The sequence below is a fragment of the Mandrillus leucophaeus genome, unplaced genomic scaffold (genome assembly GCF_000951045.1).
Source record: "Mandrillus leucophaeus isolate KB7577 unplaced genomic scaffold, Mleu.le_1.0 Scaffold296, whole genome shotgun sequence".
Classification (NCBI taxonomy): Eukaryota; Metazoa; Chordata; class Mammalia; order Primates; family Cercopithecidae; genus Mandrillus; species Mandrillus leucophaeus.
The window spans coordinates 1,356,031-1,380,274 of NW_012103098.1; the positions used below are offsets into that span (position 1 = coordinate 1,356,031).

Here is a 24,244-nt window from a genome sequence, read left to right on the forward strand (position 1 = left end):
TCCAACGCTCACCTGCCTGAGGCCCCCACTCTACCTTCCTCCAACCTCATTCTCCCCAGCAGGACCGGTGACTTCCCTTGTGAGTGCCTGCACCACCCCCCTTGCTGTCCCTTCTCCCTTTTACCTGTGAAAATCCCACCCACTAGGGACAAATGCTTACTGGGAGGGTAATACTGGTTACCCCAGAGGTGGGTGAGGGCCAAGTTTGAACTTTCTCTTTATGTCTTTGGACAGCTTCATTTGTTATTGTAAACACTTATAACTTTTGAATGAAAAATAGTTAAATTATTTTAAAAAATGAAGATGCGGGATTCACTTTCTAATGTTTGTGGATATCCACAAATTCCCTACATGGGTCCACCTTTTAATACGAATCTATATTTCCCACATCTTCTCTTCCAAATGGAATCAGTGCGGAAGGCTAGAATATCTGGGGCAGGGTACTGGCAGGTACAGGAAAAGCTGGTTCTACTTGGGAAAGTCTGGAACTGAGCTGTACCAGCCTGGAGAATAAGAGGTGACAAATGAGGCATGGTATATGCCTAAATATCTCGAACTCTGTGACCCTGTCAGGAGCAGGATAACCCAGTGATGGTGGCTGCCCCAGGTGGTAGTTTCTGATTTGTGTCTAGACTAGCCAACAGACAGCACTGTTGCAGCCTTGTCAGAGAGAGGCCGTTGGGCTTCCAGGCTGTCTGCTGGGACCCGGCCCTCACACACCACCACCAGGCATCCCGGGGGCACTGCAGGGCTGCAGGCCTCACACCTCTCTCAGTCTTGGAAATGCTACAGATCTCTCAGCTACGGATCCTTCCTGCTTTCTCTTCTGTTTCCTTTAGGCAAGTAATCCCATGTGATTGACCCAAGAAATGCTGATTTGGGTCTCTCCAGCATTCCATGTTTTCTATTGACTTAGGTCCACAGAGTGGCCACACAGGGGGAGCCTGCGTCCTCTAGGATGGGGACAATCACTGACTTACATATGATCTTCAAAGACAAAGACAGAAGTCCTAGGCGTGGCTCTTACCTGAAAGGACTTAATAAAAGTCCACAGCAATGTCCGGATGCCTTCCCCCCTGCTGAGAAGCTTCACCAATCGCATCACTCGGAAAAGACGGAAAAAGGTGATGGAGATTCTATTGCTCTCTTCAGAGTTCTGAAGGGTTATCATGGAGAGGTCAAACCCAATGGAAAGTAGAACATGCAACACTTTCAGAAAAACAGCAACAGATGCAAAGGTGACAGAGGTAAGAACTGAAGATGTGATTCTAGGGCCTTTTCATCTTAAAAAGCATGATATGAAAGGAAGAGTTACATGCTAAAACACAGAGCTTGGAAAACTGCGTCCACACAGCACATGCATGTCCACATAGTCTACTGTGTTAGAGGAGAACGCTGGGCTGGTCAAGAGTACTGGACACTGATGATGAATGCAAACCACTGCAGACACTGTTCTGGAAGGACAATCATGGAGAATACAGAAAAACCAGTGGAAAACTCGACATGGTCAAATAAACTCAAGGAAAAGGCCCAGCCCCTGGGGACTAGTCACTGATCTTACCCCAGGTGTAGCAGTTGGGACAGGGACATTTTCACTTTCAGTTGGCTTTAAGAAATCAAAGATTGAAAATGGATTAATGAACCAGGAAGGAATCAATGGTTCTGGAGAGCATTTCCCCCTTTAAAAAAATGTGTGGTTCCTGTCTTTGGACACCACGCCTGCTCCCTCCCTGAGAAAATACCAGTGGCTCTCCTTGGAGGTGGACGTGAGGGCAGGCAGCCACGGACATGGGCACAGGCACAGTACCACTTTCTAGTTCACATCTGAGGACACACCGTGCCAGGCTGACAGGCATCCAGTAAAGGCAGTGCCGCAAGACCTCAACTCTTCCTAGAGACAGCTGCAGAGCGCTGCCCCGCTTCTTACGAGGAGGGTAGTTCTCTTGGCTTAGTCGGGGCTGTGGGTCTCAGGAACTAACCGCTCTGCAGCAGGCCTCCTATCCCTGAGGAACAGAATGTCTCTAGCAGAGGGGCAAACAGTGGTGCCTGCCTGTGGGCCGCAAACCCCCTTGGACCACACTCTGTTCCTATGAGACGAAACGCCTGGGTGGTGTATGTCTGACAACAGCCTCTCTGGCGGGGCTGCTGCAGAGCTGGACAGACTGAGTCAGGGCGAGGAGGAGAGAGGCGGGCTTCCCTACAGAAGCCTTCGCTGCCTGCCCCACAGCTCAGACAGCTTTCACACAAGAGAGAGTGCAGGTCCCTGTATGGGTCTTTGGAAGAAACAGTAGAGGACCAGCTCCCCCGAGGTTCAGCAGCTCCACCTCCTCCAGGGTCTGGCTGTGCTCCTGTCCCTCAGCCCCAGGATGCAGAATCTGTAATGACTGGTGCTCACCGGCCCCTCAACCCCCACCCCCCGCAGGAAGGGCAGGGGCCTTGCCTCACTCCACTCTGTGCCCAGCATGGTGCCTGGCACTACCTGAGTGTTCAGAAAGTGTCTGAGAGAACACAGAGGAGTTGGAAGCAAACTCCAGCCAGCACCAGGAGGCATCCTTACATTAAACAGCAACAGTCAGTGGAACCAGAGCCAGCACGTGCCAGCCTCTCTTTTCCCCTCGGTGTCACCAGGAGCCGACAGAGAGAAATGAGGCTCTTCTGGTCAGGGGCTTCAAGGAGGCTTTCTGTACAGTGTGTCTGCAAAGTTAAGGGACATGTGTACATGTCTGGATGTGTGCACTTCTCGAGGGCCTCCTCCCTGGGGACCTGGGGAAAGGAAGAGCTCAGTTCTGAAGCCTCTCTAGCATCAAGGGCTACCTCCTGAGACCAAAGAGAAATTCTACAAAATTCACAGAAGATAAGGGGTTTCAGCATATCATAGAAAAACTGAAATTCAGTAATGTGACTATGAACCCAAGAGGAACAGGTTCTGACAGAGTTTAAAGGGGTCCTTGCTTCTCCTGGGATACTCAGAATGAGACTCTGCCACAGGTTTATAAAAAACCCAGGATCGCTATTTTTATTACCCTCTTCTATTGGCTCATCTCAAAGGAAATATCACCTCCTTAAAGGGACAGACAACGTTTTTCAACTTAAGACCTTAACAAATGAAGGAACTAATTTTTTAAAGTTCTCATCATCTTCCACATCATTCTCACTAAGGCTGTGCACAGGAAGGCTCCACTCTTGCCTGTCTGGCTGGAGTATGGGCTGTGAGTGTGCATGCTAAGTATGCCTGCATGCACGCCTCTGCTTGCCTGTGTTCAGGGGACCAGGCAGTGTGCACGAGAGAGACAGCGCTACAGTTATCCTGAAACATGCACGACTTATGAATCAGACCTGCAAGACAGTAAGGGGCCTGTTGGTCAGGAAGGCGCTCCTGGCCACAGTCCGGCCTAAGACCCTCCTGCGTGCCTCTCTCTATTCTGCTTCAAGTCTGATAGCCATTCACGGCCCCCTTCCTTAGGGTTCGTGAAAGTCAGCAACTGAACTGAATTTTGAAGTGTGCATCTCTTCAACTGATATCTTTGAAATGTGACAACCTATGGACTATGAACTTCAAACCGTGAATATTCTCTTGTTTAAAAGAACGAAAGGGAAGAAGAGACAGCATTTGTAAAGGGAGAGGGCAGCGTAACATACGAGGGAGGGAGGAAGAAAGAGCAAACAGCACACCAGGCTTCGTGCACCCTCAGTGCGCCTGTGACACCCCCTCCCGCCACGCACCACTGGGCATGGGGGGCTGCTTCAGGGGAGGATGTGACTGGCAGCCCCGGGGGGACAGTGCAAGTTGCCAAAATATAACCCTGAGGATGGCTTTGCCCAAATGACAAATGTCAGCCCAGTGAAAAGGGCAGGCCAGCTCTCATGCCAGTCTGCACACTAAAACCACCTGGGGATCTTCAACAAAATCTCTGAAGCCCAGGTCGTACCTCAGGGATTCTTACTTAATGGATGTGGGGCGTATCTGCATGTTGGGAATTTTATTTTGTTATTTATTTATTTTTTTTGAAATGGAGTCTCCCTCTGTCACCCAGGCTGGAGTACCAGTGGCATGATCTTGGCTCCCTGCAATCTCTGCTTACAGGATATCAGTGATTCTTCTGCCTCAGCCTCCTGAGTAGCTGGGATAACAGGCACCCGCCACCATGCCTGCCTTATTTTTGTATTTTCAGTAGAGAGGAGGTTTACCATGTTGGCCAGAATGGTCTCCAACTCCTGACCTCAGGTGATCTGCCCATCTTGGCCTCCCAAAGTGCTGGGATTACAGGCACGAGCCACTGCACCAGACCTGCATGTTGGGAATTTTAAAAGCTCCTTGGTGATTCAAGTGCGCTGCCAGAGCTGAGAACTCCAGTCCTGGGCCAGGGTAAAGCTGGCCCAAGTAGTTAACAGGTGGCCTATACTAGCTAATGCCCTTTAGATCTCGAGCAGCCATACAGAGTGGGGTCACTACAAAAGCCCACTCAGGCTGCTGTGGCTGGACAGTGGGTTCTTTTCGGGTTGATGAGGGATTAGTACTCAGATGCAGAGAAAGAGATTAGACTACATCCCCATCTTCCTTACAAGGGATGGAGGAGGCTTGAACATGAAGGGAACTGGTGGAGCTAGAACGCAAGTAGGCTACGCTATGCTGGACACCCCTAGGGGACACCAGACTGGGGAAGGACTCTTCACTAGGTAGCTTTCCAAACATGGCCTCAAGGGGCTGCTAATCAGTTTTCAATAGGGGGAATTCCAGTGTCACCTCAGTGCTTAGACAAGACAAACTTGGCAGTTCCTTCCCACCCTAACATGTCACATTCTTCAACTGGGAACCCTACAGGAGACAGCCCCTTAGCCTCAGGAGGCGGGACCACATGTCAGGGTCCAGAAAGCTCCTTAGATTCCTGGGGCTTTGCGGATGTTCCCTCGAGCCTCCTCCTACAGGGCTCTCAAGCAGGCTCTTACCACATAGGCCCTGGGGCAGCCCCCTGTAACTGTGGAAGTCAAAAAGACCCTGAGATTCCCAAGTGAAATCAATGAAATCAGTCCATTTCATTTTCTGTATAAATTTCTATCTGTGCTTGGAAGAGCTGAGAGGATGCAGTTTTCTAATTCAGATAGGAGGCAAACCAGCATCCCAGAACAGCTGGGCCAGGTAACCCGAGGCATTATGGAGAAGCCAGTTTTTTGGGGGAGCTTCCCTCTATTTCTGAGCTCACAGGTAACACACCTCTGGGAGGAGGGCTTCTTTATTTGGGGTTGCTGGTCTGTGTCCGCAACCCAGTGCCCAGCTAAGCTGGCTCCTGGGAAAGGGTTCGCATATGAAATGGGGGACTACACAACCTTACTGTGGGGTCACAAAAAGAAGATGAGTGAGACTCTCAGCCACCTGGTCCAAATGGCACACCTTAAAAGGCAGGGACCATTCCTGGGTCTCTGAGAGGGAGCTCCCTAATGACTTTTTACTTGCTCCTTCAAAGTAAGTAATAATAAGACAGACATGGCTTCTAAACAAGTGTTTTGCCTCCCAGACACTAATGATAATGAGAAGAGACAAATGTCAGTGACAGCCATCCCTGGGTTAGGGACAATATGTTGCTGGGTCATTTCATCATTCAAGAAACAAACAGGCATCAAAGACGGATGGAGCAAGAGGGAGCCCACCAGTCGTGGTGTGACATTTTAGCAGCCTGGTGAGGTTAGGACCAAATGTGATGGAGATAAGTCCACGAGTGCTGCCAAACCAGGAACTGAGCGGGGTGTGGGGACATGGGAGGGGGACTAGGATGGAGCAGGCTGGTGCACATGCAGGCAGGACCATGCAAAGGACTACCCAAAACGTTTTTGCAAAGAATACAAACGCAGGCTGAATTCAATCATTTCTCAGCCAGATCATTCATTCTGGAAGACTATGTTGGCAAGTCACAGAGCCAAGCGTGACTGACCAAGATGGCCCCAGGCTGGAAATGACAGTCTATGGGATGGGGAACAATTTAGGTGATTGCAACCAATCCTTAGCACGTCCTGTGAAGCGTAGTGAAAACCAAAGGTGGAGAGGCCAAAAACAAGCACACAGTCTTTAGAAGTGCTTTGCTTTAACGACTTCACCGTATATATGCTTATATATACTTGCCGCTACAATTTTCTAAAAATAAAACCAACATGAAAATCAATTAGGCAACAGAAAAGAAAGATCAACAGAGTTTGGGGAAGACAGCACAGCAGGTTAAACATTGCAAACAATGATGACTTATGACAGCTACAACCAGCCAACGATGAACCAAAGGTGTTCATGCCCAGCTGACCCCTCAGCTCAGGGGACAAGGCCACCGAGGATGTGATGTGCACTGCTCCCCAGGGGAACCACATGTGGAGGGGAGTGGGTGTCGGAACCAACAGTCCCACTGTCATGTTTTTATACCAGAGGTTAAGGATACCCAGTCCTTTTTTATCTTTGCGCCTCCCGACAGCCTAGCCCAGAGCCTGTAAGTGGTGGATGTCCGGGAAATGTGTGTTGAAAGATGGAATAAATGTGAAGGTGGCCTTGAGCAACTCCTCTGTTCCAAGGCCCAGCAGGGAGACACTGAGATTTCTGAAGGTGGTGTTCTGCTCTGGCCTGGGGTAGGGAACTGGCATTGCCACGGTTGAGGAATATATCTGGTCTCGGGCCACAGTTGACCAGGAAAAAGGTCACTGACTGAAAGCACATTATGGGAGTGTCTGCCTATGTGATTTGGAAAGTTTAATTGCATGCCAACAAGGGCCCCCCTGAAAGCCTGTGTTGCACAGATACCCCAGTGTCAAATGCTAACTAGAACCTTCAGCATAGACCTGCCCCTTTCCTGACTGGTGCAAGGTGAACACAGCAACACTGAGACACCGAGGAACAAAGTTGGGCCACAGGGGACAGGGGCAGCGGGAGGAGCAGGGCCAGCCTGCAGCACATGTGAGGCAGCCAGGAAGCCGGGCGTGTGCTGTCCCTGAGTACATGGGTGCTACACCCCTGACAGCCAGCAGGCAGGTCAGGCATGAGAAAGCTGGGTGTCCCCAGGTGCACAGACCTTGGCCACATCCTGGTGCCCAAAAGCTAAGTGTTTACACCCACCACCTGCACAGCACTTGAAGCACTGAGCAGTCCAGGGAGAGATGCCAAGCTACTAGTTTATTGTATTTCGTTTCCATTATAGACCATCTCTGACTCACAGAATGGTATGTTCCAGAATTTTCATGTAAATACACCTCCATGTAGATTGTAAGCACTTTGCATTGTGAGATGATTAAGCTGGCAGATGTCTAGCCATAAACCTGGGAGAGAGCTCAGGGCAGCCCAGTTAGGGACCTGCTGTTCTCCCATTAGCACCAGCTTATTTTACAACCAAGCATCATTTACATATCATGAATGGCAACTTTATAGCTGACACATGGAACATTTCACATAAAGTAGAATTTACATGTCTGGGCTTTAGAAGTTGGAATATGTGTATACCTAGGTCTAGCAAAATACCATCTGAGTGCCTTGTCATAGCGTGGCGTGACGAGGCTTAAATCACACCCTCATGGGCACAGTCTCTGACAGTCCATTTTACTTATTACAGGGATAACCTACACTTTAGAATAATACTTGTATCCCCCTAAAACTTTGGGATTTTTAGCAAGCATTTCCCCAAATATTCAGATCATTTTATCACTATAACATAGCTGCGGCAAGGTGGTAGATGTTTTTCACCCTACTTGGCCCGTGAGGGAGCTGGAATCCAAGTCAGTTCGGAACTAGGGCTGCAACTGCCAGGTCTTGGGATTACCAGGCTGGTGGCTATCTTACTATTCACACGCCAGGATCAGCATGGCCCCAGACAGGTGGCATAAAGGGATTTCACAGTCCTTGTGTGATGCAGGCTGTCTGGGCACCAGGATGGACCTTATAACCCTCAACCCTGCAGATGTCACCAGGCAGAGCATCAGGGGCAGAGGGTGGGCTGGACATTGTGGAGCAAAAGCTAATACCACACAACAGTCCCTCCCCGTGCTCCGCCCACTCTCTCGAAAGGCTCTGCACAGCCTGGGCACACACACTGGACGCCCGCTAAGACTTGCTGATGAACTGGGAACTGATCAGGTAGACAGGGCTCTGCCTGCCTGAGCCCCTCCTGTCTGCACGGGTCAACCCCAAGGGGAGCCAGGCGGAAGGAGGAGCTCCCTTTCTCATGCTTCTTAATTTTGCAGGGCGCAAGGTGCTCAGAGTGCTTCTAGGGAGAGCGGTTCACTCCATCTACAATGCTGCTAGTGCCCTTGTTCCCCCTCGAATGAATCTACTGGATGCAACAAATGTGGACTGACCCCCTTTCCCTGGTTCGCACTCCGCCCTCTTTTCCCTGGCCCCAAGCAGCCTTCCACTGGCTGGCATCCCCCTTTGGGCATGGGACGTTCACCAGTGTCACCAGTCAGACACAGAGCAGACACGGTACAGGTGAGGGCACCAGCAGCAGCCGCCATACGCTCAGGGCATAGCTGGCTGTGGGGTCTCCCACCTGTGCCCTCACAGAACCATCGTGGGGACAAGGGTGCACATCAGTAACTCCATGTACAGCTGGAAAGACTGAGGCACACAGCACTCGGATGACTTCCACGGTCACACAGCTGGTGAGTGACAACATTCACACGGACACACAATTAACTCCCAGCCCTCATAGCTTTAATTGGATCTTTTGAAATACTGTTCGCACCAAACGGCGATTCCGCATAGACTTCCCCACTCTTCCTCAGGGGAAGGAGATAGAGATGGGGTGAGATAGAGGAAACTACAAATTATCCTTAGTCTTTCAAAATAAATTTGTGTCTGGATTTCGAAAGTGTGTGGAGATTCAAGGGCAGGGCCTCTAGTCTCTTCTAAGTCAGACTGAATGAAAACAACCACGATATAGGACACAAAGTTTGCTACTTACATTCACTTCAGTTATAGCAATATCAACGACGCTACCAACAACAATTAAGGCATCAAAAGTGTTCCATGCATCAGTGAAATAGTGCTGTTAGGGCAAGCATTCAGAAGCCACAGAGGAGAGGAAGCACCACAGGAAAAAAGAAGAAAAGGACAGTGTTATAAAAGGGGAACGTTCTAGCATCGCGCCACACGGCTACTTGAAACATCCCCCTAAAATAAACATGTTAAAGATACGCCACTGTGGGTATCACTTCTGACACAGCAAATGAAAACAATTAGAGACATCCTATCTTACCTTGCCTACTAGTGACCGGGGTAAATGCTGCAAAAAGGCCTATCCTACAAAAGGTGATTTGTGTCTACAAAAGGCCCTGGGATAAGGCTCTACCCTGAAATGCTTCTTGCCTACAGCTCTCATTAGGAAATCCTAGATTCAGATCAAGTGACTGGGATCTGTGACTTGTCCAGGTGATGCCACTGCAGGGCAGGGAGCGGAGTATGCACAGACAGAGAAGAGAGGACACAGGTGGCGGCCACGCCAGGTGCATACTCACGTCTGCTTCGCTGAGGGCCACGTCTATAATGCTGCCGATTACGATGAGGGAGTCAAACGTGTTCCAGGCGTCACTAAAATACCCCTGGACAGAGCAGGCGAGGGCAGACGTTTATGAGCATGTATGAATGACCCGCCGCACGGACCATATAGGGGCGAATCCGAGTCCCTGCCGCACCCATGGCACCCAGGTGGAGTGGGAAAGCCAAAGGGGAGGTAACAATACTGTCCACTGGTGGAAAGGTGCACAGCAGGGTGGTTGTGCACCTTTATGTGTGAGAGAAGGTGCACGCACACACACACATGCACGCGCGCACGCACACACACTCATGGTCCTGAGTGGCACCAAACCAAGCAGAATATCTGCAGGGCCGAGGAAGGCAATTTGACAACCTTGTCCTAGGACCCAGAGGGATGATCCCAAACCCTCATGAGCTGATGGACTCCTTCCTTAGAATCTCCACTCACCCCACTTAAAGAGCACTGTCACCAGGCATTGCACACACTTCCATTTCTGTGCTCCTTCAAAGGGACCAGCAACGCTCTCCAGTCCTTGCAAGTCCAGCCTGTATTACAAAGGCCATGCCTTGTGGCAGGATGACTGACACAAGTCCCTGTCTTCAAAGAACTCTCAGTGTAGAGGACACAGACGGGCAGATAATGGCTTACAGGGACACAGCCACCGTGAGGCACAGTGTCGTGGCAGAGACACTGGCTCCTGGTTGTGGGGGTGGTGCTTAGTGGGGGGAAGTCAAGGCAGGTTCTATAGTAGAAAAGAGTATGGAATGAAGAGGATGTTCCAGGGCTCCCCTGTCCTCCACAGAAGCCAACAGGCTCCTTCTTCCATCTCAGGTTTTGCTTTCTTTCCCTCCCACCTTTCACCCTCTAGGCTGAGAGGAGTCCTTCCCATCCTGCAAAAATAGCACCAGGTTCCTCCCCACCTCCTGATGTCTCTACAATCCTAACTGCCTAACCCCAACTCCATCCGTTCAACTTCACCCTTCTTCAAGGTCAGATAAATGCTCCTTGATGGAACCTTCCCAGCCCCGGCTGTCTGCACTCCCTCATGCTGACTCTGAATCTCTTATGTACTGACTGCTGAACGTGGGGTCTTTGTCTGCAGCTCTACCAACCAAAAGCCCTGAAGGATGATGACTGTGCTACATATTCAGTCCCCCAACTTCTCTAACCCCATTATCTAGCCAGAGCCTTGAACCCAGTCAGTGCTTGGCATGTGCAATGTCTCCTTTGTCCACCAACTTGTACCCTGCCTGTCATCCAGCTTTGTTCAGGTCCTCCTATCTTGCAACAATTTTGAGAGTACAACATCCCCACAATTGTGACTTAAAATCTATATGTATGTGCCAGACATTTTATATCTTCTTCTAGCATCAGCACAGCAGGTGCTAAATGAGTGCCTGTGGTCTCTCGACACCCCTGGGAAGCTCCTGGTTGGAGAGGGAGGTGGGGAGATACTGCACAGAGAGCCAAAGGGGCAAGGGACTGGCTGTCAAGATCAACAGCTCTGTCTATAAACCAACTGTGTTTTTCCAAAGAGTCTGGACACTTTTTGGAAACGAAAATTCAGGTACAAATTATATACAACAGGGCCCAGCATGTTTACAACTGGTTACATTTAGAGCTGCATTAAGAAAATCAGAACGAAAAGTACTTTGAGGTGTCAGGTCCCAGAAACTTGTGATGAAACGCAGACCCAGAAGCAGCCACTGCAGAGCCACAGCCTTTGCGACAGTAGAGAAGATGTGGACGTGCGGACTGTCCTAACAGCTGGAGTAGACATGTTTATTCTAGTCACCGTTCATCAGTCCAGGTGCATTTACGGGGAAGCTATGACACTGACTTAGGGTTTGCTTCTTAAATTTCATCTGAATAATGTAAGATCCCCCCACCCAACCGCCGTGGTTTCTAACCAACTCTCCACCTTTCTCCCCGCCCTACAATCACAGTGCCTCTCTCCCATTTTACCCTCACTGACTGCTACCCTCCCTGGCCCATCTATCAGCAGACCAAAGGAATTTGTGAGCTCCAAAGCTGACAATCTATGTATAAAAGTCTAATGGGAAGGTCTATTTTAAAAACAGCACAGCTTATGCTTTCTAGCTTTCCTTTGCATGAATTCATGATTCTTGACTGGCAAAACTGAGCAGAGATGGGCTGCCTTTGAGGTCTAGACCAGCAGTCAGAGGTGAGATCAAGAGCTAGCCTCAGGTTGTAAGAGAACACAGCAGAGTTTCCTTCATCCAGGAAGTCTCCTAACAAGAAAGTCAGCTGAATCAATGTGCTTAGTGTTAGAGCTGACAGCCCCTGTTGCGAATGGATAACAAGCAATTCTCCGACTGGTGGCAGTGCCACAGACCACACTTGGAGGGGCAGAGCCTGCCCTTTTCTTCCCGGAGTTAAGAGTAACTCAAAAGCTAAAGAAAGCGCAGTGATCCTTCCCCTCCCCTCTAGGGAGGTATTTATACCTTGATCAAACATTTGGTCACGAGTAGCAACTAGAGCTCCAGAGTACTGACAGGACACAGGAGACCCAGGGTCTGCCCTTCGCACCTGCTGTGGAGTGTGCCCCAGCCCCGCCTGCATTTGTACCATGTGCACCGCTTCTCTCTGTTATTTATGTCATTTCCCAGAGGCCAAACCCACCACATGGGTGCTGGAGGCCAGCCTCTGGCTTTGAGATTTTATTCCTGAACAGCTCCTCTCTCCCTCTTCTCCAGAATTATCAGTGCTCTCTCCTTCAGGCCATTTCCATCGGCCTATAAGATATCCTCAATGCTGGTGTGCTGTGATGGATAAAATCCCTTTAAATCAGCACAATGGGGGTTTAACATTTCCTTGGGATGTTGGAAATTTTTGGCAATTTCATTGACTCTCTCTCCAGAAACCCCTTACACTCACAAAACTTTGCCCAAATCAGAATGATTGATGGACTGAAGGGTGATGGACACCCTTAATCTAGGAAGCAGGAGGCAGGTGACTGAAATCACAGGCCCTGACCAGGTGGCTCTGACAGGAGTCCAGGGGAGGGAGAAAATGCCAGCCCTCCCATTCTTCCCACATACTGTTTCCCTATTTAGTAGCCTCTTGTTTAATAAAATCACTGTCAAGTGGTATGACTCAGTTCCCCCACCCTTCACCCACCAAAGGCACCAGATTGCCTTTGTAACCAGAAGATAAGACAAGACATGACTCCTAACAGAGGGCCGGCCCCTCTCCCTGCTCTCTCCTCTTGGCCTATGATGATGTGTTCTCCTGCAACTGAATTCTGAGGCCAGAACCTCTCAAGTGGAACCACCAGTCAAATCTATATTATTTTTGTGTCCAGCTCTACCTGTCTGAAAAGACCAAGCAAGTCAGCCACATGCAATAATATGTGTTACGCAGAAACATTTCTGACTCTGACTCTTAAAATTATAAATCAGACTAACGTGGGCCTCAGGGTCAGGAAGCACCATTATTTCTAAGAACACTGTTCTCACCATCCATCAATGTTTGTCTCCTGCTGGACAGTGGGTTCCCAGAAGGCACACCTCTTCTTATTCCTGGACCCCTTGCCAGGATATGACACAGGTGTGGCACATGGTAAGGGGGCAATGTTTGTGGAATGGTTGCAAATGGGAAACAAGAAAAGTGGCCCAAGTCCAGATTCCTTTTGCTGCCTAGATTCACTCTCATCTGCAGATTGGAAGAAGCCTGTATAAATAATGTGCCTTTTGTCATTGACCATGGCAGCCAGATCTCTTCCCTGTTTCTGGCAGGGATTATTTGGGTAGCATCTGACCCAAGTGATAACCCAGAGTGCCAACTTTTGGCAGAAACTATGCCTGACAGCTTTCTAACTAGCAAAAGCCTTTCCAAAGGTAAGTGGGGGATTAAGGGAAGATGTGTTCCACTCTGCTCTACCCAGATACCCTGCGATAGAAAAGCAGGTATCATCTCATGTCCAGAGGCTGCACCTTCAGGATCATCCCTTTATTCCTTTCTTTATTCCACCAATCTTACTGAGCTACCACCAGGAAGCAGGCATCACGTGAGGCACCACACAGCCAGAGACAGAAGACTCAGCCTGAGACGTCAAGCAGCTGCTCACCAACAAACAGAGAGGCAGACATGGAGTAGTGTTGGTAACGATGGTGCATAGTAGGCCCCCAACAGATGCACGAGCAGACGAGAGGGCTGGCTCTGGCTGGGCTGGTGAGGATGCTGTCTCACAGGAGAGAACATTTCCCTCAGGCCTTCAAGGATAACAAAGAGGAAGCAGGGCATCCAGGCAGAGGTGCATGGGCAGGGAGAGGTCTAGCATGCCAACACTCTGGGATGGGGTGGGGAAGAAGAAATGGCAGGGAGGGAATGGCAGGAAATAAGGCAGAAATACACAGGGGCCAGTGCTTCATGGAGGACTCTGAATATTTGACTAAGAAAATGGTATATGCTTTCTCAAGCAATAGGTGGCCAGTGCCAAAATATCACTGCAAGAGTGGTCTGGTCAGCTTTGGGCTTACAAAGGGAGTAGGTAGAAGGGCTGAGGCCAGAGGCAGGGAGACCATTTTGAAGGCAGCCAGGCACAGTAGCTCAGGAGAGAGAAGGGCAGTGCAGGTCCGCATACCACAGAGGTAGCCACTAATGCTCTGGTATGTATGCATCTTACCAGGCAAGAAGGGGACCAGGAGAGGGCTCTGGGAAACCTCAATGTCAAAAGGACAGGATGGAGCCCAACAAGAAGCCCAACGTAAAGTTCCTAAGACAGTAATATTTGGTTTCAAGTATTATTTGCCATTAAAAGTAAATCTCCTAGAATAGATGGGGTCATGAAGAACTGAAAAAAACAGTATCAAATTCTCTCTCCGGCAGGTGGAAAAGGTACTCTAGGAAGATCATGAAGAAGCTTCACTCCTGCAGGGGACCCTGGAGCAGCAAACAGAGCCCTTGAAGGCAGACGGAACCAGAGGACCCAGTGCCCATTCTGCATCAGCTCTGCCCAGCAGCATTAGGACAGCACCAAAACTCTTTCTTCTTTCCCCAGACCTAATTTCTCCTTACTTTTTCCAGCCCAAGTAGCTAGGAGTATAAATTAGTATATTTTCAGGGTAGAATCAAGATCAAAGTGCTTTAAAGGACTAAGATGGGAACAAAGCATGGCTCACTGGAGAAGGCCGGTAACCGCAGCAAACAACCTGGCCTAGAATGCAGCCTGGATGAAACGTCAGGTGGTAACATCCCACAAAGAGGGAATCCCACACAGATCAGGCTCTTCTTACTCCACAGAATTGCTCTCTATACCTGCTGTAGCCAGCACTTTGAAAAAGGCCCTTCTTAGTCAATCTTCCTCCTTGGAGCAAGAGAACTTGTTGGAGAATTCCAGCAGCTGGAGGGAAAGGCTTGGAGAATGGGGCTTGTGTCTCACCTAAACTAGGGCCTGCTTTTGAAAACCCTACAGAGGCCCGGTCGATCCCAAGTTGAAAGTATGACCTAGGCTGCACCAGGTCAATGCCCAGCTGGTGGACTTTCCCTTCGGGAACCCACAATCAGCTAAATCACCTGCTTGCTTTTCCAGGATGCTTTTGCACTTCGGCTACTAACCACCTTCCGCTCTTGCCTGACCAGTGCTCCAAAACACCTCTTCCCAGGCCGTGAGATGGCCTCTTCCACCATGGAGGCTCCCAGCGTCCCCCTCCCACTTCCCTCTGGGCTAGCAGAGGCTGGGTCATCTCATCTCCCATGGCCTTAGGCCATTTCCCTCTAAATATGCTCTCTTAGGAGGCCCGGTTTCTGCATCAGGCTCCTTTACATAAAATAAGTCCTTAAGGTCAGATTTCTCAACTTTCTTTAACTCTTCCTTCGGAGAAGGAATGTCTTCTCACCTACCAGTAAGAATTTTGTCTTACCTCACTTTGTATATTTATTTTATGAAGCAACTGAAACCCTGCCATCCTGTGTCCCCTAACAGAGATACTGACGAGTCCCCCTAGGAGGTATGCCTGACTCGGTGGAGAACCCTGCCATGAGGAACCCTGTTACAAAGTTCCTCCCACGAGACAAAGGCTCTCCTGAGATGAGGCTGAGGTCCCATGTGGCCATCTCCTCAGAATATTCCTCCTTCTGCAGCCTCGAAAACCTTGTTCTTCAGCCCGACTACCCCACTGACCAGGAGGAAGGAGTCCTCCCTGGCTTCTTTGTGACCACTTGCCTGGGCTGGGCTTGTGAACACTAAAGAGAAGAACAAGAAAAAAAGGGCAGGAAAAATTTTAAGGAGGGCATTGCTTCTTGGTGAACTGATACTCTCCCACTCAACCAGGCACACGATATAAACTCAGCCTCCCCTGGCCATGGGGAATGCAGCGACAGTGCTCTTCAAGTGTGGAGATGCTGCTGCTACTGTCTTAAAAGCTCTCCCAATTGTAATGTGAGGTTGTCTAATGCTATGAAGATATCTTGCTGAGTAAAACTACAAGCAGTACAATTTCCAGCGGAAATCAACCATTTAAAAACTCTGATCTATCAGTACTAATTATAACTTAGCTACTCATTTCCCTTTGGTATCGCCTGTCTGTTCGCATGCCACTGAACTCTCTTCCCAGGTTTGGAGGTCTTCCGGGCAACTGTCAGCCTACTGGGCAGTGCGCTACTGGGCTGTCAATGCACTGGCCTGCTGAAGGGAGCAAGCACAAACATGCACGCACGCACACACACACTCACACACACACGTGCGCGCACACACACACACTCACACACTCACACACCAACACACACACACACACACTCACTCACACACACACACACACACACCATGGGTGAATGTGTTTCTCTTCAGCCTGGAACAAGCTTTCAAAAACTTCAGGCTTAATCACCTGGCAAGGGAAGACATGGCCCAGGTATCCAGGAAATGTTCCACAGAGAGGTTCCATGTCACGTTTCTCAAGTACCTTCAATGTTCTTATTTTGCAACCTTTTCCATCAGTCCAGACAAATATTGTTCAAAGAAGTAAAGGTGAGAGGGAAGCAAACCAAAATCTCAAAGGAAATTAAGATGAATTTGGAAAAGGAGGAAATGCTTATGTATGTAGATATGGACAAGTCACAGTAGATAATAACATCTGGCCATGCATAAGGTGCCAAATTTGACCCCACTGCAATCACCCCAATTAATCACTTACAAATGTCCTTTCTTTTTGGTCCACAAAGATCTGACAAAGATTGCACAGAGATTAATTCAAATTAAAGAAAGGAACAGTTTGGAAGTAGAATTTCATGTAACTATGGAGTATGTGAAACCATCCATTTCATAATCCATGTCTAACTTAATTAAATCAGTGTCGTCAGATACCTTACACAGAGATAACTAACTGGGTCACTGAACTCTGTCATCTCTAACTCTGAGTTTTTGACTGTACTGGGAAAGAAACCGAGGGCCAAATATCCCACATTTCAGCTTGATGTGGCTCCTCTGTCCAGGGTTTTAGAGTGAGGGACTATCCTTGCTTGATGATGAGGAGGCAGTGGTGCGGGTAGGAGCAGCAGTGGCCGACAGTCTGCGGCGTGGAGCTACATGCCAGGCACTCTGTTAAGCAGTGCGTACATGGTAATTCTTTACTCCTCATGACAACCCCATGAAACAGCACTATCAGCATCCTCATTTTATGGGTGAGGAAGTCGAGGCACAGAGAAGTAAAGAACTTGTTTCAGCTGTAAGTGCCAGAGTAGAGATTTGAATCCAGTCCAGTTCCACAACTATGCAATGTGACACTGAACTACACTGCCCCTTATCTGGCAGCCGCTGACAAGTGGGGAACCGAATTCACTCCCTCCCAGAGGGGATACAACGCGTTGTGTCGTCCAGCACAGTTGAACACATTTCATGTCTCATTTTGTGTTAAAGTCGGAGAAATTTTTCTAAATTAAGCAAACAAAAGATGGTATGGCTGTGAGAGGTCTGCAGCTGGTATCAGCACTTCCCTTAAAGGGTAAAAAGGATGCTGTAGACCAAGAACAAACAAAAGCAAAGTCTTTAGACTAGATATCTGAAAGTATAATCAGGGTCAAATTCTTCCTGATGGGTTATGTTCAAACATTTTCTCTAGTGCTAGTAATGAGGCAGGTTTCCCTGACACAGCATGATACGTATTATTCTAGAAACAGAAAACTGGCTTTCAAAATAATCTCCAGTTTACAAATTTCCAATTCTAATCTCCCTTCTTCTGTTTCTCAGAATTGTTTTCATGAGGTTTTGTTCTTGCAGATTCATTCTCCCATATGTACACACATGCTCTAATCAGATTTTAATGTTCTCAGGTGGTAACCCAGTTAGTGGCCAGAACAATTTAGCATAATTCAGTAACACAAAACTAACAGGAAGCGGGTATTTCTCCAGGGTGACTCAGCAACAGCCTTTGAAAAGTGGGTTCTGCAACTCACCTTAGGCTTAAAGGCGATGACTTTCAAAACCATCTCGACGGTGAACACCCCGGTGAAGACCATGTTCAGGATGTCCATGGCGTCATTGAACATCTTGGACTGCTCGTAGTGCTATGGATGAAGACAGAGGGACTGTTCTCAGAGCCTCCGCCACGATCTCACGTGCTTGCACATGGAGGCTCCCAGCCCTCTGTGCCCCTGCGGGCATCCTCCACAGCCCAGCGCCCTCGCTCGGCAATTCCGCCGGCATTGCAAGGTCACGTGGTGAACTCCCACAGAGTGCAGGCAGGTCTGTGACAAGATGAGGATGATTGAATGATGAAGGGGGAAAACATATCCATGTCCTCTGCTCAGGATAAAGGGAATTCACCCTTTCTTCTGGCAGGGCTTTATGTTGAGGGCCTTGACCAGAGCACAATGCAGATACCACCAAAATGTCTATGAATAAAGGTAGAATTTGGTGAGGGATAAATTTTATGCCATGTAAGTTTATGTTGAATAAAAGGCAGTGTTTTCTTGATTTAACACTTTTCCCTACATCAGCACACAGTCCTTTTCATTCAAAAAGAACTCTTAGATTAAGAAAAATGTCAGAAAATTTATCCCTATCTTTAGACCTACTGTCCAGACAGCACTGAGAGCTGGTTCGATGTACTGAAGTTCTTAAAGTCAGTGCAAAAGCTGGCTCTAGACCTTGGTCTTTGCTTCCTGTCCTCGTGGAGTATCGACTAGGCATGTAACTTTTGAAAACATTCACTGTTAATACCACACTATAATCTGACATGGCCAATTAAACTGAATTGCATTTTTTGCTTCCATTGGAATAAGAAGTAGCTGTAACTTAGGTCAAACTCAATGCTTCATCAACCGGAAAATACCTTACTGCCATGCTGAGAGTCACCTGAGGACAGGAGTGTGACTTATGTTTTGTTTTCCAACATTGGGTGTTACTCTATGACAGGCCCAGATCAAAGTGTCTGAGGGGGCCGGGCGCGGTGGCTCACACCTGTAATCCCAGCACTTTGGGAGGCTGAAGCGACAGATCACCTGAGGTCATGAGTTCAGGACCAGCCCGGCCAACATGGTGAAACCCTGTCTCTACTAAAAATACAAAAATTAGCTGGGCACGGTGGCATATGCCTGTAATCTCAGCTACTCAGAAGGCTGAGGCATGAGAATCACTTGAACCAGGAGGCAGAGGTTGCAGTGAGCCGAGATCGCGCTACTGCACTCCAGCCTGGGCTACAGAGCGAGACTGTCTCAAAAACAAAAAACGAAAAATAAAAAACGAAGTGTCTGAGGGGAATTATCTATAGCGTAAACCTTATCTCTAAGGTAGGTGTGACAGATTTCCCCATTTTACTGAAAAAGAAAACAAGCCTCGGGGAATTTAAACAACTTTCCCCAAGTCACAGAAAAATCAGAGTAAAACCAGGATTGAAACAGCTGTGTATCTCCAGAGCTGAAGTTCTCAACCACTACCTGACCACAGGAGGCCCACGGTAAATGTTCACATAATTGAGCGCCACCGCCAGGCTCCACGGAAATGGTATCTACTGTCATGCTGTACGGATAATTTCTTCAACAAAAGAACGATCTTAAACTCCTACCGTGACAACTGTCAGCCAGAACGGAACTCTGGCCAACCTACAGCCCAGACTCATCAGAAAAATCAAAGCCCTCCTGTGAGGGCAGCATTCCACCCTCAGCATTTGGGGCACGGGGCTGTGCGGAATGCCCGGACCTGATCCCCACGGCTGTCTCCATTTTTACCTGCATGGCCAAGCAGAGTGTGTTGAGCATGATGAGGACAAACATCATGTATTCGAAAGGCGAAGAGTTCACCACGTACCAGAACTTGTACTGGTAGGGGTTTTTGGGGATGTATCTCCGCAAGGGACGTGCTTTCAAGGCGTATTCAACACACTGACGCTGCAACAGCAGAAAAGGGCAGAAACGGGGTTCTGAGCACTTCCAGGGAAGGAGGACCCCGTGGTCATCTGCTCTGAAAGAGCTCACCCTGCAGCTCCCGGGAAGGGGCCATGAACGATGGTGAAAATGATTACGAGTGACCCCCTTCCTGCCGCTGGCACCACTCTTGAGTCACCGAGGGCCCTGCCTCCACCACCTTCTCTGACCCTCCCAGCAATCTCTGGGTAAGCTGGGTACCGACCCATGTGGCTTCCATTTTGCTTACTAAAAACTGAGGCTCAGAGCTTTTAGCTGTCTTTCCTGAGGCCCTGCAGTGTCTACACAAGCAGGAGTGAGGACGGGATCCAGGCCTTATCACTGCCTTTCCTCTCACACCTATGGGGGATCTATAGGTGGATCCCATCTATAGTTCCCCTGCCTTGCTATCCTCCAGGAAAGGAAGCCAAGTAACCACAGGAACAGAAACTCACAAGAACTAGAGGGGCTGGCTCATTCCCTGAGACTAGGAGCCTCTGGCTGCTCCCGGATGGACCCACATGAGATACCCTTCCTGAGCCACAGTGTGTTAACAATAAACATCTTATGGGGAGCTACCTACATGTCCATTGGGGAGCTTCTGGGCTGGGGAGCTTGTTGTGTTCATGTCAGAATCCCTAGGACGTGGTCAGTAGCGACAGCTAGATGAACACAGGTTGGGGCCCAGCTGGAGCACTGTAGTGACAGCTGGATTGAATGCAGGTTGGCACCCAGCTGGAGCACTTTCTCACTTACTCTGGGCAGTGGGGCTGGTCCAACCTCTGCAGCAGGCCCAGAGGGAGCCGCTAGCCCCAAGAGCCCTCAGCTCAGCATCAAGACCCTAGACCTACCCCCACTCTCCTACTTTGACTCTGGATGCAGGTTTCGGACAGGCTCCCAGTGTCTGGGACGCGGCGCTGCTCTGACCTCACATGCTGACTCCAGGGACCCTCAATTCGAGCTTGCGCTGGACCTCAGAGGCTGACACACTTTCAGTGCTGGCTCTGCCTGGCTGGCCTGGCCTTGCCCTGACACTCATCTTCCTTGGGTGAGCAAATTGCTGGGCCAGACCTCTCCCTGACAATCACTGGTGGAGTCTTCAGGGACACCCTGACAACTCAAAGGAAAATCTTCCTGCAAAGCAGAAAGCATGTCCTTGCGTTTCCCAGTGGGTACAGCCAGCTATGGCTGGCTTGCCGTGCCAGGGCCACTTCCCCTCAGGAAGCCTAGGCTACCAGATCATTCTTGCTTGCGATGTCACAATCAAAACAGAGATGCTACTGATAGACGACCCGGGGAAATTCCCAGAACAGAATCTCGATCTTGTAGACTCTTTCAGGGCTGCAAGGAACCTCTAAAGAGCAGCTCTTTAATGCCCTTGATTTAGACATGAGGGATCAAGCCCCAGCAGGGATCAGAGGGGGCACCTAGGGTCACAGCGCACGTGCAGGAAGACAGTCCAGAGCACAGGGCCCCTCTCCTCGCCACGTCACGCGAGCAAAAGGCTCCTACTTCCACCAGATTGGCTAAAACACGGTGCGAGATCAAGAATGATGCCAGTACAATCTTAGTTCCAAATTCAAAGTTACTGACTTCCCTGGGGTGGTGTAGGGTACTTTCCCCCTACGTCAGCAGTTCTCAACAAGGGGCAGCTTTGCCCACCAAAATGACATTTGGCAATGTCTGGAGACATTTTGGTTACTGCTACCAAGGGAAGAGGAACCATTGGCGTCTAACAGCTGGAAGCCAGGGATGCTGCTAAACAGCCTAAAAAGCCCAGGAAACACAACCAAGAATCATCCAGCCTGAAATGCTAATAGCACCAAGGGTAAGAAACTCTGCCCTAAGCGGCTTTAAAGACCATCTCCCAGGAGGGACTGTGAATGCCTGCATGAGTGGCCACAGCATCCCAACTAAGATTCTGAGCCATCACTAGTGGGTCATGATCATGGCAGGTGGCGTAAACACTCTCTGATTTCATACCACCAGGTCTGGGGATGGATTTCATAATTACAAAGTCTCATATGTATCTGGAAACCTAACGCTCAGCAGTGATGACTCAAATGGGCTGAGGGTGTGCTTAGAACAGGGCCCTAGCCCCAGGGACAGACAGTATGTGGGCGCCCTTCTCTGGGCATGGGGGAAATCAGTCAAAAAAGAAGGCACTCCACTCCTGATCAAGGGACAGAAGCCCAAACAGTGTGTGACTTTAACCTGATTTTTGTCCAGCTCACAGTTCTTATACTCTTTTTCTCCTTGCTCCTGAAATGTAACGATGACAAAGCCCACAAAGATGTTCATCATGAAGAAAGCTACAATGATGATGTAGATGATGAAGAAGATGGAAATCTCCACGCGGTGGTTGTAGATTGGGCCGATGTTCTCTCCATTCGAGTCGATGGCTTTATACAGCAACCTAGAGAGAGAAAAACCAAGTGAGGGCCTGCCAAGCCCCCAGCCCACGCAGCCCAGCCCGCTGCCTTCCCAGGTCCTCCCTCTCCTGAACTCCTCCCATGAGCACTGGCTAGGAACCACCCCAAGGCCGCTGGACACAACCAGGTCTCTCCCATCAGCCTCAGGCCCAAACGGCCAGCGCTAAGAGGAGCAGGCACCTGGGATGTCATCATCGAGGGACTGTTCTGAGGACCTGAAAATCAAAAGATCTCACAAATATTCTAAAACGCCCCTTTCTATTCAGAGAGGAAGAATATCTCGTGTATAAAGACACTGGAGGAAGTGAAAACTATACACACCGGCAAGACAATACGTGACTAACCAGAGTAGTTCCAAAGAACTAAGAGGGAGGGTGCTTCCCCAAACGGAGACATGCACTAAAATTAAAGTATGCCTAGCAGAATTCTTACCAGGAAGAGGGGGTTACTGTAACACCCTCAAGGTCTATTGATTCCCATCCTGAGGCAGATTCAACACTTCTGGGGCACCCAGCCCATGTGTAGGCTGCGCTAGACACTTTCACAGCCTCTCCCTGAAGCCTCACGTCCATCTGGGAAGGAAGACATCACTGCCATCCCCATTACAGGAATATTCAGGGAGGCATCAAAGTGCCACAGTCATACTCCTTGAGGACAGAGCCAGGAGTTGAGCCAGTTCCTCTAAGCCCCAAGTCCCAGGTTTGCTCCTTTCTCCTCAGCTGCCACCATGATTTGCTCAAGGACAGTGTTCAAAGCCTGACACTAGAGCCAGTGCCCACACACAGTGAAGAGTCTTACTCCATGCCTCTGTTCTCCAGGATTAAATCCCTAATGAACAAGCCCCACCTGACTGCCTCTTTATCCCACAGGAGCTCCTGAAAATATCTGACTCTTACACACACCCCAAGAGCTCTGCTGGCCTGTGAGGCCCAGCCTGCCCACCTCCTGCAGCTCATCTACGCATGCGGACCAGGTATCCAGGACTCTAGGTGTGTTTGCGCACTGATGGCAGGAGCTGGGGGTGGGAGCTCCAGAAGCAGAGAGCAACGTGAAAGCGCAGAGGATTCTCCCCTTCAAATTCTAACTTCTCCTTATCTGCTCTTCTTACTTTACCCATCAACATCCTAGCCATTCTTCAGGACCCTGTTCTGCACATCTAGGACGCACCAGACCACCTGCCTGGATTGACCACTTGACACTGATTCGATTTGGGCTTGAGGCGAGGAAGCATGTTGAGACACTGTTTCCTCCACAGTGCCTAACACGCCATGTTGCATGGAGCTGGTATCTAAGCACGCAGTCAGCCAGAGCCCAGTTAGACATCTCTAATGGATGGGGAGACACAAGCCTCTGCACAGCGTGGTCTGTAAATGAGCGAGTGGGTGCTCAGTAAAAGAGATGGCACAACAGCAACTGTCTGCACCTGGCATACATTAGTACGAAGTAGGAGGAGTGAATGAATGAATGGTTTGGGACACCATCCAGAGCCTCTTTGGGAGCAGCGGATGGCAGCTTTCCTGACATCCAATGGGAGTTCACAGGACTGAGGCATCTCAGGCCTCCCTGCTCCCACCCAGAGATGCTGCTGGGCACCTCTACCAACCCTGCTTCACAAATCATCCAACTACACAGAAAGAGGCCCTATGGGTCAAGAAATGACTGAGAAGTGGCCCAAGGTTAAAAAGCCACAGGGCAAGCCTGCGACCCTGGAGAACAGAAATGAGACTGACTCCGGGAGGGAGGGCTTAGCCCTGGGCACAAGACTGTGTGCTCCCCGTACTTACGCAGGCCAGCCCTCAAACGTGGAGACCGTGAAGAGTGCCATCATAGCAGAGAGGACGTTGTCGAAGTTGAAATCACTGTTTTGCCAGATCCGCTCACGGACCACAGGACTGTCAACATCCCCATCCTTGTAGAGGATGAAAAGTCCCCTGGAGAATAAAACAGGTGTGGGTC

At 49.4% G+C, this 24,244-nt stretch overlaps 1 protein-coding gene across 4 annotated transcripts in view; it reads right to left on the reverse strand.

Moving 5' to 3' along the window:
- CACNA1D (calcium channel, voltage-dependent, L type, alpha 1D subunit) overlaps positions 1–24,244 on the reverse strand; it is a 326,299-nt gene that overhangs the window by 42,037 nt on the left and 260,018 nt on the right. For 2 of the 4 annotated variants that reach the window (XM_011986180.1, XM_011986179.1), the window contains 7 exons: positions 24,073–24,219; positions 22,071–22,272; positions 19,683–19,841; positions 17,910–18,020; positions 9,478–9,561; positions 1,562–1,606; positions 1,028–1,156 (listed from right to left, as the gene is read on the reverse strand). In XM_011986180.1, coding sequence (XP_011841570.1) covers positions 1,028–1,156; positions 1,562–1,606; positions 9,478–9,561; positions 17,910–18,020; positions 19,683–19,841; positions 22,071–22,272; positions 24,073–24,219 — 877 coding nt within the window. The remainder of the gene's footprint in view (positions 1–1,027; positions 1,157–1,561; positions 1,607–9,477; positions 9,562–17,909; positions 18,021–19,682; positions 19,842–22,070; positions 22,273–24,072; positions 24,220–24,244) is intronic. The other 2 variants (XM_011986182.1, XM_011986181.1) reach the window with 1 other exon arrangement.